Source organism: Kryptolebias marmoratus, linkage group LG13 (assembly GCF_001649575.2).
Source record: "Kryptolebias marmoratus isolate JLee-2015 linkage group LG13, ASM164957v2, whole genome shotgun sequence".
NCBI classification, from domain to species: Eukaryota; Metazoa; Chordata; class Actinopteri; order Cyprinodontiformes; family Rivulidae; genus Kryptolebias; species Kryptolebias marmoratus.
Genome location: NC_051442.1, coordinates 4,640,785 through 4,654,503, shown reverse-complemented (window position 1 = coordinate 4,654,503; position 13,719 = coordinate 4,640,785). Strand labels below are relative to the sequence as shown.

The 13,719-nt window shown below is 38.1% G+C and overlaps 2 protein-coding genes across 3 annotated transcripts; one reads left to right on the top strand and one right to left on the bottom strand.

Annotated features, from left to right (window-relative positions):
- Window positions 1–1,257: 1,257 nt before the first annotated feature.
- Window positions 1,258–3,788, bottom strand: alkbh4 (alkB homolog 4, lysine demthylase). Its single transcript, XM_017419856.3, has 3 exons — window positions 3,618–3,788; window positions 2,427–2,615; window positions 1,258–2,322 (listed from the first exon to the last, which is right to left on the bottom strand). Exons 1-3 carry the CDS (start codon window positions 3,732–3,734, stop codon window positions 1,801–1,803), a joined length of 828 nt encoding a protein of 275 aa, XP_017275345.1. The 5' UTR covers window positions 3,735–3,788; the 3' UTR covers window positions 1,258–1,800.
- Window positions 3,789–4,005: 217 nt separating this feature from the next.
- Window positions 4,006–13,366, top strand: lrwd1 (leucine-rich repeats and WD repeat domain containing 1). Of its 2 annotated transcripts, none has more exons than XM_017419905.3 (16): window positions 4,006–4,109; window positions 4,820–4,906; window positions 5,070–5,304; window positions 6,642–6,761; window positions 7,294–7,440; window positions 7,542–7,634; window positions 7,815–8,150; window positions 8,907–9,024; window positions 9,145–9,251; window positions 9,459–9,669; window positions 9,889–9,961; window positions 10,260–10,400; window positions 10,590–10,693; window positions 11,097–11,258; window positions 12,064–12,173; window positions 12,884–13,366. In XM_017419905.3, exons 2-16 carry the CDS (start codon window positions 4,827–4,829, stop codon window positions 13,034–13,036), a joined length of 2,190 nt encoding a protein of 729 aa, XP_017275394.1. In that variant the 5' UTR covers window positions 4,006–4,109; window positions 4,820–4,826; the 3' UTR covers window positions 13,037–13,366. The 2 variants fall into 2 exon arrangements, with proteins under 2 accessions (XP_017275394.1, XP_017275393.1); XM_017419904.3 differs by having other exon boundaries at window positions 4,007–4,109; window positions 10,587–10,693.
- The last annotated feature ends 353 nt before the right edge of the window (window positions 13,367–13,719 follow it).

Sequence of the window (13,719 nt, the reverse complement as noted above, 5' to 3'; positions counted from 1 at the left end):
GCCAACAAATGAAATAAGAAGACTACAATGGAGCCAATAAGCTCAAGATTTCAAAGAGAGTAATGTTTTTGAGGGACGTGAAGTGAACTCAGTGTTTTTTAAAAATGATTTTTTTTAAATAAATACATTTTGTTAACAAAGTTTAGTATTTTGAAAAGTATCACAGTTACAAAATATCATAGCAGCCATCTCCTAAACAAGCAAAACATTTTGACATGTAAACAGTTCAAGTAGCACAAAGTGTGCAAAAATAGTTACGTTCCAAAAAAAGTGTGGAAAAATAAGTTAAAAAGTTGGAACAATAAAGAGAAAGGATGCTGATTCAGCATTCACATTATAATATCATGTGTGACCACCCATTACCCTCCAAACACTATCAGTTTTTTAAAGATGCACTTGCATAAAGTCAGAGATTTAGTAGGATCTGTTTTTAGGGTATGATTAACCAATTATACCCAACAGGTGCTAATAATCACTACTTTCATATGAAGGCTGAAACCCAGTAATTAAGTGGAAGAAAAACAGCCACGCAGGAGGCTTAAAACTGGGTGAGGAAGAGCCAAACTCTGCTACCTAGTTTGGTTTTCATGTCAGAAGTCTGACAGACTTGTAGTTCTACATCATGACGTTTTTTTTTTCAAGGCAAACATTTCAAGCAGACTCAAATTGTTTTAAAGGAGCACAAAGAAACGAGTTGAGGACCGCAGATGCAGCGGTCGGCCGAGGAAATTTAGAGCAGCAAATAAGACACGCTATGTTTATTTGAAATCAGATTTCCAGCACTGCTTTCAGCTCAGAAATGTCAAAACTATGTGGGACCCTGGTAAACCTGGAATCATTGTGGTCAAAAAAAGCCCCACAGATGTACAAACAAAACTAACTCTGCACGAAAACAGGAACAGTGCTGCAGCAAAATAACCCTTGACTGATAAATCATAAAACCGATTCATTAAAATAATAAAATTAAATAATCAACTTTGCTAATATTACATTTGCCAGTATTAGAGAACTAATGTAATTATCGATGTTTTAGGTAATTTTTTCAGTGTTTCAAAATTGAGCTCTTTATAAAAAATTGCTTACTGAAGACAGATTGCTTGCATTTGTTAAAAAGATTGTTTACAATACTTGAAAAACTGTCTCATTTTTTCTTTATTCAAGAATAAATAAATAAAAATCTAATTTGTGCAGGACATCAAATGTATGAGAATGTTGTTGTATATATTTATATAAAAATCAGAATTTCAGAAAAACAAATAAAAAGAAACTTTCAAACTTTATTCAAATGTAAAAGTATATTAGCTACAAATGTGTAATTACTAGTACTGGTCTTACACAAGTTTAATTCTTGATTCAAAACACAAATAATGAAGTTTGGCGCCATCTGCTGGTTACATTAAGAATTACGTATTGAAAAAAAGATAAATCCATTTATTTTTAAACTTCAGAATTATTCTCATCAGATTAAAATCTAAATGTTTTTTTTTATTGGGAGTGAAACTTGTCATTTTGTGTTCCTCACAAAATCATTAAAACAGACTAAGACGGTTCTTATTTTGGAAACAAAGTTTGTCCAAAGACTGAGAAAATTGTTGCATAAAACAACATTTTGACAAAGTTTCAGCGCCATGTTTTACTAGTCAAAGTGCAGTTATTAGAAAAGAAACTCAACACGTTTTAGGAGCATTCATGACAGTTTGTCTTATAATAGAAAGTGGCACAACTATGAGACACAAAGTTAAAAACAGGCCTAATTTCAAGTAATTTCAGGGTTTTTTTTTTTGCATCTGCCGGATAGGATTATACTGGAGTTCCCTTGAAGCTTAAAGCAATATTCAACAGTTTAGTTCCCAGCTCTGCCTGCTGCCCTCCAGGTCGGAACTCTTCAGAAAGCTCTCTGTACGTGCTGCAGACCCTGCGTTCGTGAACATCCTCCCTGTGGATGGCATGTTTCCATTGATGCCTCGCCTCACCGTACACCACGACCAGACACCTGCGAGGAAGTCGTACAGCCACGTGGACTTCCTCTGCTAGTCTCAGCTCTGACAGACCCTGCTCAAGAGACATGGTGAGTACGGTGTCTGATAACATGTTGATGGTGACCAGCCGCTCCCCCCACAGCCAGGAGTCGTCTAGGTGCGGATCGATGGCTGAGCCCCGCTGAGGATCGTAATCCAGATTGCACTGCTCCACCGGCTGAAAGCCCGCCAGGCTCGGCTCTTCCTGCATCCGCAGTACTAGTTTTCTGCTTAAAGCAGGAAGTCCACTGAAGTCTGCTACACGTACTTTTCTCTTCTTGAAGTTTACCTTTGGCCCAAAGTCCTGCAACCATGTGAGAAGATATTTTTATTCCAATAAAAAAAGTCAAATTCACTTTTTACGTTACTAGTTTACAGAGCTGGGATAGACAAAATGTTCAAATTAACCTGCTTCCTTCGACCAGACTGGGACAGATTCCACACATCCTGGTCCATTGAGCTAATCAGCTCTTTCTCCTCCTCTTCTGATATAAAGTTCTCCCACAGGAAGACACCAGGAAAAGGGAAAGAAGTGCCCTCTCCATCTTTGCACACAGCGAGCCTCGTCTCGGGATTGTAGAGGAAATGATGCACAACCTTCAGACCAAAACAAAAGACATAGTTTACATTTATAATAAAAAACAAGCATTGCGTTTACTTCTTTGCCAGAGACAGATTTGTTGTTTTGTGTGCTTGCTTAATCTTCTGTACAAGTGTGCAAACATCTCTGCAGTGCTATTTACAAATATTGGAAACATATTCATTTTCCTTTTGTTCTTTCCAAAATTCTCTACTGAAATGGAAAAAAAAGTTTACATATTAAATTGAGTTTTACATATCTAATGCACCAAAGACAATGCAAATAATCTGCAGGCAAGCAGAATAGATACTGTAGATAAATAAATTTTAATAATCCTAGCCTGGAAATTTTACTTTTTAAAAAATGCAGTACAAATTGAAAACATGATAATCAAGACAGTGCAACAAATTGACAGCTGCAAGAAGATTAAAATTGTGCAAAATCTGAATTAAATTGTCCAAACAATAACTTCAAGCTGTGACTAATGTGATTAAAAACTGTGAAAAATATTTAACACATACAAATATAATTTTAAATGTGCATAAAACAGAAATCTTATGACTTTAGTATGACAACCTGTTTTTGAACTGCAGTTGATGTGACAACTATTCTGATATGTTTTAATATCTTTAATAATTCTGCAGTTTATTCTTTACAAAATGTAGTATGTTGTGTATAATGCTGTGTATGTAAGTTTTTTTTAGTTGACAAAGTTAATAGGTTTGTATTTTTTAACCTTAAGTCATAAAATTTCCTGTTTAAATAAAAAATACATAAAATAATAAATAAACCAAAGCCATCTTATTTAAACAAATAACTGGTATATAACATTATTTAAATCCAGTTTACACCACTGTACAGAATGTTGCAATAAAAAACAAAAACATACATATATTTCAGCTCTGTAGTAACGTTTTAGTAAATGACTCATTGTCCTATGAGGGCTTCCGTAGCAAGTTTCGTGTCGACATTGCGTATAAAAATAAGGTCGAATAAAGTTTTTACTCGTATATATTTACCTTCGATTCGCTTGCCTCGAACTGAACTTTCTCCTTAAACTCTTCACATATGAGACACCGCCGGATACCTTTACAGGCGCACGAATTACCTCCGTCACTGGCGTCAGGAGCCATCATCGTGCTACATCTTCTTCTTACAACGGGAACTGAAACGAAGTGCTAAAGGAATGAGACTGTCGCCATCTAGCGGAAAGGAGCGGCACAACCCGGAAGTCTAGACAACACTACAATTTATTACGAGTTCAAACTGATTTAAGACATTATTCTAAATCTTTTACATGCAGCCCGGTGTCCTGCAATTATAGGCTTAAAAAAAGAAAATGACTATAACAACTAGTAGGTTTGGGCGCTTTTGCCTTGCAGACAAAACTCATGGTAGAGTTTTTCTGAAAAATATCACTGAAGCCCCGCCCACCGGATGTAGACAGAATTTCCCCGGGAAAGATCAGTTTCTGTTGGTGTATTGTCTTCATCAAAGTTGCTGAAGTATTTGTAAGTACTTTTATTTATGAATATTGGAGAAATGTTAAGCATGGATTAGTAATAGCTAGTGAACGCTTGTAATATGCGAAATAAGGTTATTTTATTCGTCGGTTATTTTAACAAATGCTAACTTAGCACCAGACCAAATCAGTGTTTTCAGCATGGCTAGTATCTGCCACTCCAAACAATAAACCCTTTCAGTCTTATAATATCCTTAACAAATACATTCAGTTGTTACCTTTGCATATTTAAATTGGTAAACAATGTTGTTAAACGGCAAATATTAACTTTAAACCTACAATGTTGACTTAAACTTGTAGTTAAAAGTTGGCTTCGTCCATTTAATAGTTTCTCACGTGAGCGGTTTCTTCTCGGTGGCAACTTCTTGTGATTCAATCAGCGTAAACATGATCATTGGAGGAAGAAATAGGTAGTTTACTAAACAGATATTAGAAAAAAATAAGAATACAACGCACAACAAGGAGAATAGGAGCCAGATTTGCCCCCCAAATATACAGTTTAATACAAAGGAATAAGAATGGTTTGTTTACTTTGGTCAGCCATTTTGAAACAAACTGACTCTCTAAAACCTCTTGATATTACATACTATTGTACTTGTTGAAGTACATATCCACCCATTGTAGTTTTTCAGCAGCTAACACTCATTTAGTCGCTTAGTTTCTGCTGTAATCATTTCTTGAATGTGACTGTCCCTACAGATGAACAATGGAGAAAATAACAGAGAAGCTTTTACTGAATAAAGGTTCTCCAAAAACCAACAAACTGGAGCAAATCAAAACATTGAAGTAAGTGTTTTTTCCTCTCTCTGCATTGTTCTTTATGTGTCTAATTGAGGTTTTTATGCAAACTTTATTTCTTCTGAAGTTAACTTTACAGAATGACAGTAAAATTTAAAGAGCTGATAACGCTGTGAAAACGCTGACCTGATTCTTTTTTTTTTTTTTTCAGTTTATCCAAGATGGGGCTGAAGCTGCAGGACCTACCCGTCAAGCTGCTGTCCCGTCTGCAGTCCCTGGAGCGTTGGGATCTGTCTGGAAACAGATTGCAGGAGTTCCCCAAGAACTTGGAGCTTCGTTCACTTCGATACCTGGACCTTAGCGACAACCAGATGGAGGACGTCACCACCCTGGAGTCCCTGAGCGCCTTGGAAGAGCTCAAGATGGACGACAACTTTTATATCACTGTAAGGACCTAGATTCCTTTACTGCCTATAGTCAAGTTTGATGATCTTTGTTTTTGCAGCATCAATATCATAAATCCTTAGTGTTTAATTACGTAGTTTATTTATGTATTTTATCTTAAAGAACCATACTAAGTTGTGAAATTTGGATAATTTATGTCATGTTGCGTTACTTGTTTGCGCTACTGCTTCACAGCAAGTAGTGTCAGAGTTTTGTTTATACTGATCTCAGGCCTTTAATGTGGGAAGTTTGCATCAGAGAGGGTTTCCTATTACAGTGCAAAGACCTTTGGGTTTTGGAAACAAGACAATTACTTGTTTCAAAGGTGTGAGATGTCAGGATTCCTAAAGATTTTTCAGAAATTAGTTTCTGCAGTGTGGCTGTTAGAATCACTGTTGTTCAGTTTTATTGCAGCAACATGTCTTAAATTTGAATGATCTTCTGACTTCTCTTGGGATGTCTTCACTCATTAATTGCGGGTCCCCAAATGTTTTAAAGACACTCAATGAAGTGCGGCATGTGAGAATGTAGATAGCTGCAGGATTTGTCTCAAACAAATGAGTGGGTGAAACTGTGGATGCTTTTTTTAGATCTTTTAACCCTCTCAGGCTCAAATTAAATTTTAGTAACAGGAAAAATCAGATATGTTGTTGCAACGCCTGCCTTGAGAGGGTTAATCTTGGTAAGACTTATTGCTTTATTCTTCTTTTTCCTGACCTCTACATTGCTTTGTACTTGGTGCTCAATTAGTGCAGCTACGCTATTATTCACGTGGTATTAATATCAACACAAGAAGGAGTCTAATTTGAACAAATTGTGACAAAAAAAACAGTATTTCTCTCTGTTCATTTCGACATCCTAACCCGAAGCTCCAGACAAACGCTCTTCTACTCACTTTTATATACGACTGGGAGAGTGTCTCCAACATTAGCATCAGGGCTGAACTGTTTGTATACATCTTTCACCAGATGTGTAAAATACATCTTTGGTGTGATTTCCAGTGTTTTAAAGTTAAGAATCTTGGCCTGTGGCTGTAAGATGCAGAATAAAACGATAAAAGCTGAAACGTCAAAAGCTTCCTTTTGGAGAACAATAAGAAATATTCTGCTAACAGGGCTACTTTTCCAGAAACGTTTAACAATTTCACAATATAAAATACTGCTTTTTCTCTTGTATGTCAAGTAAATCTTGTTATCTTTTGTTTTGCTCCTCAAGGCAAAAAATTGAATGAGTAAAACGTTCCTCAAAGTAACGTTGTGTTTTCATTCAGCTCTGAATGTGCTGAAAGCTGGTGTATAAAAGGTGCTGGGCTCGTTTTTTATCGCTGATTTTGTTTTAGGTCAGTGACAATTACAAGCTGATGGTGTTGCTGCCCAACCTGAGGATGTACAACAGCAGAGATGTCACCACCACTGCCAACCACTTGAGATATGTTTACAGAGACAACCTGATGACCAGGGTATGAAACTAATCATCATCTCATGTTTTTACTCCTTTATGATGCTTCTGTATGAAACTTTATCCCGATCATGGCTCTGAGTGATGTCACACTTGAAGAAAACTACAGATAGTTTGTGTGTGACTTTGCTGAAACTTCTTAAAGGATGAACACAACTTAAAAGCAGCAGAACAATACCTACAATGAGCAATACAGTAGCTAAAATTAGAAAACGAGATAGTAAATGTAAAATTAGCCAAAATTTATGCTAAAATTAGCAAATTTGATGCCAATATTCTCAAGATTATAGCCGATTATGAAACAAAACAGATGCTAAAGCTAAAATCAGCTAACTGTAGCTAAAACTAAAAGAACAGAGACTTAAAAGACCAGAACTCAAGCTAAAAGAAGCTGAACAGTAGCTAAAAGTAGCAAAACATATTTTGTCTTGGGCTAAAAATAGCACAGGAAGACAAAAATAGAGTGATCGTGCTGTTGTGTATTGTTTGTGCTCGCGGCCCTTGTTCTAAGCTAAACAGTGAATTAATTTCAGATTATTGCACTTTGGGAGAAAAGCTTCAGTCTTCCAGATCCCGTCACAGCCGAGAAGATGTCGTCTTTGGAGAAGGACTTTGTGAGCGCTGCCTGTCATCAGGTTAAATTTGGTCCCAGTTCAGTCAGTGATTTCACCAAATGGAGAGTAAGTTCTGACTTTTATGAGCTTGCTTGTTTTCTTCTTTTATTCGTTTTTTTATTTGACCTTATTTTAATTGTTTCTTTACCTTTTCTTTTTATTTCTAGGTGAAGATTTTAGCTGAGGAGTATTTGTGTTCGCTGACGAAACCAAAAGAAGACTGTGGCAGCCAGGAGTGTGCTGAAGTTAAAAAGAACCTTGTAAGACTTTGAAATACGCACAAGTAACATCACTTTATTAAATATGGCTACAGCTGTAAAAAATACTGTCTTTATTTGAAGAGAACAGAAGCGATTCCTTCACATCGGTGAAGTTTAAATCAACTCACCAGTAATTTAAATCATTTAAAAACTTCTTTGTTCATTCTTCGTTCTCTTCAGGATGTTTCTACACCTTCCAAAAGGAAGCAAACGGCAGCGGCGATAGATACCAGCATAAGCCTGATGCCTCGTAAAAAGTCCCGTTCTGATGTCACGGTGTCTCCAGCCGAGATCAGCCCCCGCAAGTCCAGCCTTCGCCCAAAACCCGAGACGGAAGCTCAGATCCAGATAGGCCCCCTGAAGATAGCAAGAGCTCGCTCTGCTCACACCAAAACACAGACGTCCAGGTGGAGTCTGAAGGTGGACCAAACCAAAGAGGAGAAAACGGGAGTTGAACAGAGAGACGATTTAAACACCCGCAGGAACGCTCACATGCTGCCCACAGCAAAAACACAGGTAACGCACGAAAAATACTCCACCTACTGATGTCTCTGAGCCGCAGAATAACACCTGGCAAAAAGGAAAATGAATGAATTGCTGAAAAAAGCAGAAGCTTATCACCTGAACAGATTAATTAAATAATAGATAAAAAACAAAAAGTACAGAGTGACCAAACACAGACTCTGTACTTAAAACATACAGTTTGAACCACAAACTGCAGTAAATATATTCAAATGTGTCCTGGCTCTTAAATATAATGTAATATTTCAGCCTCATTGGTGCGCCCATGCAAGACAAACTAAATGGACAAGAACCTGATGGGTTTGTGTAACTTTTAAGTTTTAAAAGCTGCACAAAGATTAGAATAAGCTAAAAGGAGCTAACACACTCTATTTAAAGCTGGTAATATAGAAAACACCACCAATGAACAAAAGACTGAAAAGGTAAATAAAAACTTGTATGTTTGGTGAATTTTTTTTCTTTTCTTTTTAATGATTATCAAAAAATTTTCTTCCAGTTTGTTTACTTTAAAAAGCTTCCTTCCCAGCTGTACCTAATGTGCACACATCAGTTTTTTAAATGGTCTAATTACCTGGTTAAACTATGAATATCAACTTAAATTTCATGCCTGTCTATGTTTAGCTTATTAACATGCTGACATTGTCATGTAGTTAACAGCTTTTATTTAGTATTTTAAATAAAATTTGTCAAAGCCTGTTCTCGTCTTTATCTCCCCTCTTGATCATCCTGTGTGCCGTTTCCCTCCTGCAGCAGCCGGTGCGTCTGAAGCCGCTCCATGTGCTGCAGTGTCACAGTAAGCAGGACAGCCCGGAGGACTTCTCCACGCAGCTGTGGGCCTGCGCCTTCCAGCCCTTCCCAGATTCCTCCGGTACTCCTCTTCACTCATGCCTCCCCACAAGTCAAACATGGTCCAAACGGGTCCTGAATGTAAACCGATACTGTTCAGGATGAGATGAAATTATTATTTTTTTTGTCCCTGCTATGACAGGAAGTGGTGGGGAAAGCCGCTTGGTGGCCACGTGTGGAGGAGACTCTGTGTGTGTGATTGACTGTGAAACCGGGATGGTGATGAAGAAGTACAAAGTTCAAGGAGAAGTACGTCTAGTTGGTTCTGATCACTCCAAACACAGGATGTGCCTGTTTGTTTTGGCTTATAATTCAATTATATATATATATTTTTCTTTGCAGTAGCTTTAACAGATTTATAATTATATGTATCAGAGCAGCTGGAATCCCTTTGACGCAGTGAAGATGTTGGTTCAAGGCGGGGGAGCTGAAGTTGTCTGTTGTTCCTCCCGTCAGGAGTTCTTCTCCCTGGCCTGGTCCACGGTGTTGATGTCCAGAGGAGGGAACGCCCCCGCTCAGCCCTGCAGCATTCTCGCTGCCGGCGGGAAGAGAGGGCTCGTCAAACTGATCCACCCCAGAAACAACGTGGCCTACGGCGAGTTCAGAGCCAGCAGAAAGTCTCTGTCCGTCCTCCGCTTCAACCACCAACAGGAAAACTTTCTATTCAGTAAGTTTTAATTAATTCTGTTGTTTTATAGGCTGTCGTTTTAGACACCTGATATCAGAAACATGAAAGTTTTTTGAGAACTGCTGAAGTGACCCTCACCATACCTGCTGTACCTGGTACTTCCCCTGCTTTCTGATAACTGTACCTGTTTTCAGCTGAACTTCACGCTCCGTTTTGCAGAAAACATCTCAATTAACTTGTCTGACTGGTCTCTTGCAGCGGGATCCTACGACAACAAGATAATAATGTGGGACATCGGTGGAGTGGACAGCAGTTACAACTTCAAAGTCGTGTGAGTTTCTGAATAAACGAGTCTCGTTTATTTCTAACAGCGATGTTTTGTCACTCCCAGTAAAAGCTGCAAAGAGTCTGCACTTTTTGTAGATTATTCTAGATTCAGAACTAGAAGAAAATGAATTAATTGTATTTAATAAAAGTGGGGAAAAGGGGTGAAAACAACTGTGTATAAAGCAAACATTAAATGATTAAGTATGATCATCATTTTACTTATCAAAGATTGAAACCAGGACAGAGTTTTGTCCTTTCTGTTCATTTATCACACTTTTTGTTTACGCTTGTGTTTCCTTCAGTCAGCTGCTGGTGCTGATCAGCCCCACACCTCTGCACATCTGTCTGCCCCCAGCGTCGCCCGGCACACACCTTCTGGCTGCCTGCGAGGACTGCCTGCTCTGCTACAGCACACAACTCGGTACCAAAAGCACCTCCAACAGGTAAAAGCATTCAGAGTGTTCTGCTTCCATCTCATCTGGTCAAATATTTCCAGAAGACGGAGTGATAATTGTGACCATGGTGACCAGTTTCTTATGGTTTTAGACCTATAGATGGTGATATTTAACCTGCAAACTGATCAAAACTGCATGCGGGGCAGCCAGTAACATTTCTTGTTGTTTCCTCAGCAGGTCGAAGCTGATGGAGATAACCTTTCCCATTTATAAGAAGGAAGATAAAGAACATGACTACCACACCATCGACGGCCTGAGTTTTCTTACTGATGACATCGTGGGTAAGCGAGGTTCCTTTTTTATACCTCGGTCTAGTTCTGGTACAAGCCCGGTAACAATAACAACTGGTAACACTGAGTCAGAGGAATAATTGGTGCCTTCGGTCATCCTGTCGATGCAGTTTGGCGTCTGACTCAGATGTAGTTTCAGTAAAAGGTCACATGATGACGCTGTTTCCTTTGTTCTCCATGTTACTAATGTGGATTATAGGGGTAGCTGTAAACCTGATCAAATAAGTCTAATTTTGAAACTTTTTGTTGTTATTTACATTAACTTTGTTATTTAAATTGGCATAAAGATTTTTATAAGATGGTTTAAGTTTCTGAGTTCAACAACAAAGACCGAAGAGACGGGTGATCCTGTTCTTTTCTTCCTTCTCGATCTCTTTTTCTGCCGTCATGTTAGCCTCTAAGAACCACATGCACAGTTCCATTTACCTGTGGAGCTGGAGCAGGACCAGGTGTCAGCGGCCCGGCAGGACCAGCGGCTCGGTGTGCGCTGTGATTCTGGCTGAGCTGCAGTGGGCCGACACTGACATTCCCTACCTGGCTCTCAACGCTTGCCTCGGTGAGTCCGATCGTTCACGTTCTTCTCCTCACTTTCAGGAGACCTGTGCAACTCTTGGCACTTGTTTTTACCCACATGTCACAGCCACGAATCCATAATAGAAACGATCTCAGGTGTTCTTGTAGTTTGTTTCGCACAAATCCTTAAATATGACAACCACATGTTTATTCACTTTAGTGTGATTTCCACACCTGGACTTTTGTTCTGCAGCTGTTTAGTGGATCCTCTGAGTCTCCATCAGACAAATGTTCCACAAATGTTCTTCAGAGTCTTGTCCTGAAGGCACTCAGTTATTCAATAAACGTTGAGTCAGCAGTCAGATTATTGTTTTCCTGTTTATAGTTTCTTCTGTATGTTTTTGGACTACTTCATCATACTTTCAGCTATTTTAGCTGGTCAGAAATCAAAACATTCAGCTCATTCAGGGCATAGCTGTGACTTTTAAAATGTTTAACTTTATTTATTTTTTCATTGAAATACATTGAGATTTCTTCAAATGCTGCAAAATCTTTGTATTCTTTTAAAATCTGCCTCAGTGTACTTTCTTTGTTTGTCTCCTTATGGTTCCCTTTTACTCCTCAGGTGTCTTTTTGTCTCTTTATGCATCCTTTTTGTATTTTAAATGCATCTGTTTTGTTTCCTTATGCATCGTTTTTGTCTTTTTTGTTTTCACAGAAAATGCTAATTTATCTTGTTGCCTTGTCTTTGTGTGTGAAGCCAGATGATGAGCTGTGTTGGGTGTTTTCCAGGCGGGGGGGCTTAAATCAAAAAGGCTAACCGCTGCTTTATCCTCTCCCCTCTTCAGGCCGGAACTACGTAGTGTGTGGCGATGACAAAGGCAGAATATGGACTTATCACGTCCCTAACGTCCAGAAAAACGGTTCTCAGACTGGGAAACCCATTCTGCCCACTGAGGTATTTACTTCGCCTAAATTTTTTTGTCCTCCTCCTTGAAAGCTCAGCCTCTGTAACACATTATTGAACAAAAAAAAACATTAAGCATTTACCTGGTTGCATAATTTTACCTGCAGCTTGCAGTAACACTACATCGGTTGAGTTAATTGTGGAAATCTGAGAACATTGTGGTTTTACTGAAAAGAAGCCAGATGGTGGAAACAGTAACTCTGTAAACTGCCAGGATGTAAACAAACCTCCAGATGAGGCGAACAGTTAAATTACCATCCGCTGCAAACATCTGTTGCGTTTTTATAATCTTGTTTGTGTCTCAGCTGTGTTTGTGTGTGCAGGTTTTGTTTTCTCTGGAACTTAGGGATGTTTACAGACACTTTGGATGGGCTCACATTTAGTTTGACGGTCAGAGTGTGAAAATAAAAATCTTAGTATTTGTCATATTTCAGTAAATTTCTCCAAAGGGACAGTTTAATTGTATCCTCACAGTGCAGCATTCCCAGATGGCATTAATCATGAACCGAACTTGTTTTCCATCATTTATTAGCTTCTTCTCTGTGCCTAACTGTGTATTTACTTTATTAAGTTTTACATTAAACAACAACACTCTCTTTTTCAAGTATCGCCCTTTCCTTCAACATTATTAATCCAATGAAACTTAATCCTTCATGTGTTTTAATTTGCTCACAGCGATTTATTGACGTTTGTTTTGTCAGGTGTTGGAGTGGCCGTCCCCGATGAAGAACGGCGTCAGGCAGATGGACGGTCCGTCCATCAACACTGTATCGATGGACCCGGAGCTCCGTTACCTGGCTGCCTTAAGTGATAAAAATATGGTGGTCATATGGAAGAGAGAAGAGTTGTCCTGAGGAATGTGGACTGTAGGTCATAATTAAAAATAATGACGCCGTTTACAGCTATACAAACTATGGTTTATGTTCTGCCAAAAGAGTTGAAAGTACCAAATGTTGGTATTCTTTCAGATAAGACGTCAAAGTGGGCGATGAAAACGTGATGGGACATTTTTCAAATCATGTTTTGAAATGTACTGTCACCTAGTGACTCAAACATTTTACTCAGACTGGAACAATCCTGTATTTTTGTTTTATTTTGTATCTTTGTTGAAAAAAAAAACAATTTTGATATTGCCACTCTGATCTGCATCATCAGGATGGCTAACAGCATCACAGACTAAAGGAATACAACAAAAACATTGTTTTTAAATGTTTTTTTTAAATATAAATGTGAAATATGTAGAATTAAACATTAACCTTTTTTTCCCCCATTCTTTAAAAAATCGCTGACGTTAGAGATTAAAGGTAAAGTTCGATTGAAAGAATCAACCTTTGTCACCGTGTGACAGAGATGTTTAAACCAAAACGACTGTATTTAAATACAAGTGATTACAATACATACAGGTGCTGGTCATAAAATTAGAATATCATGAAAAAGTAGATTGATTTCAGTAATTCCATTTAAAAAGTGAAACTTGTATATTATATTCATACATTACATACAAACTCATATATTTCAAATGTTTATTTCATTTAAT

Excerpts from the sequence above, each read along its gene's own strand:
- alkbh4 (XM_017419856.3), bottom strand. The coding sequence starts at position 3,734 with ATGATGGCTCCTGACGCCAGTGACGGAGGTAATTCGTGCGCCTGTAAA. Across the intron at positions 2,616-3,617 it reads TCGAGGCAAGCGAATCGAAG|GTTGTGCATCATTTCCTCTA; the intron begins GTAAATATATAC and ends TTTGGTCTGAAG. Across the intron at positions 2,323-2,426 it reads AGTCTGGTCGAAGGAAGCAG|GACTTTGGGCCAAAGGTAAA; the intron begins GTTAATTTGAAC and ends ACATGGTTGCAG.
- lrwd1 (XM_017419904.3), top strand. The coding sequence starts at position 4,827 with ATGGAGAAAATAACAGAGAAGCTTTTACTGAATAAAGGTTCTCCAAAA. Across the intron at positions 5,305-6,641 it reads ACGACAACTTTTATATCACT|GTCAGTGACAATTACAAGCT; the intron begins GTAAGGACCTAG and ends ATTTTGTTTTAG. Across the intron at positions 9,252-9,458 it reads AGTACAAAGTTCAAGGAGAA|GAGTTCTTCTCCCTGGCCTG; the intron begins GTACGTCTAGTT and ends TCCTCCCGTCAG.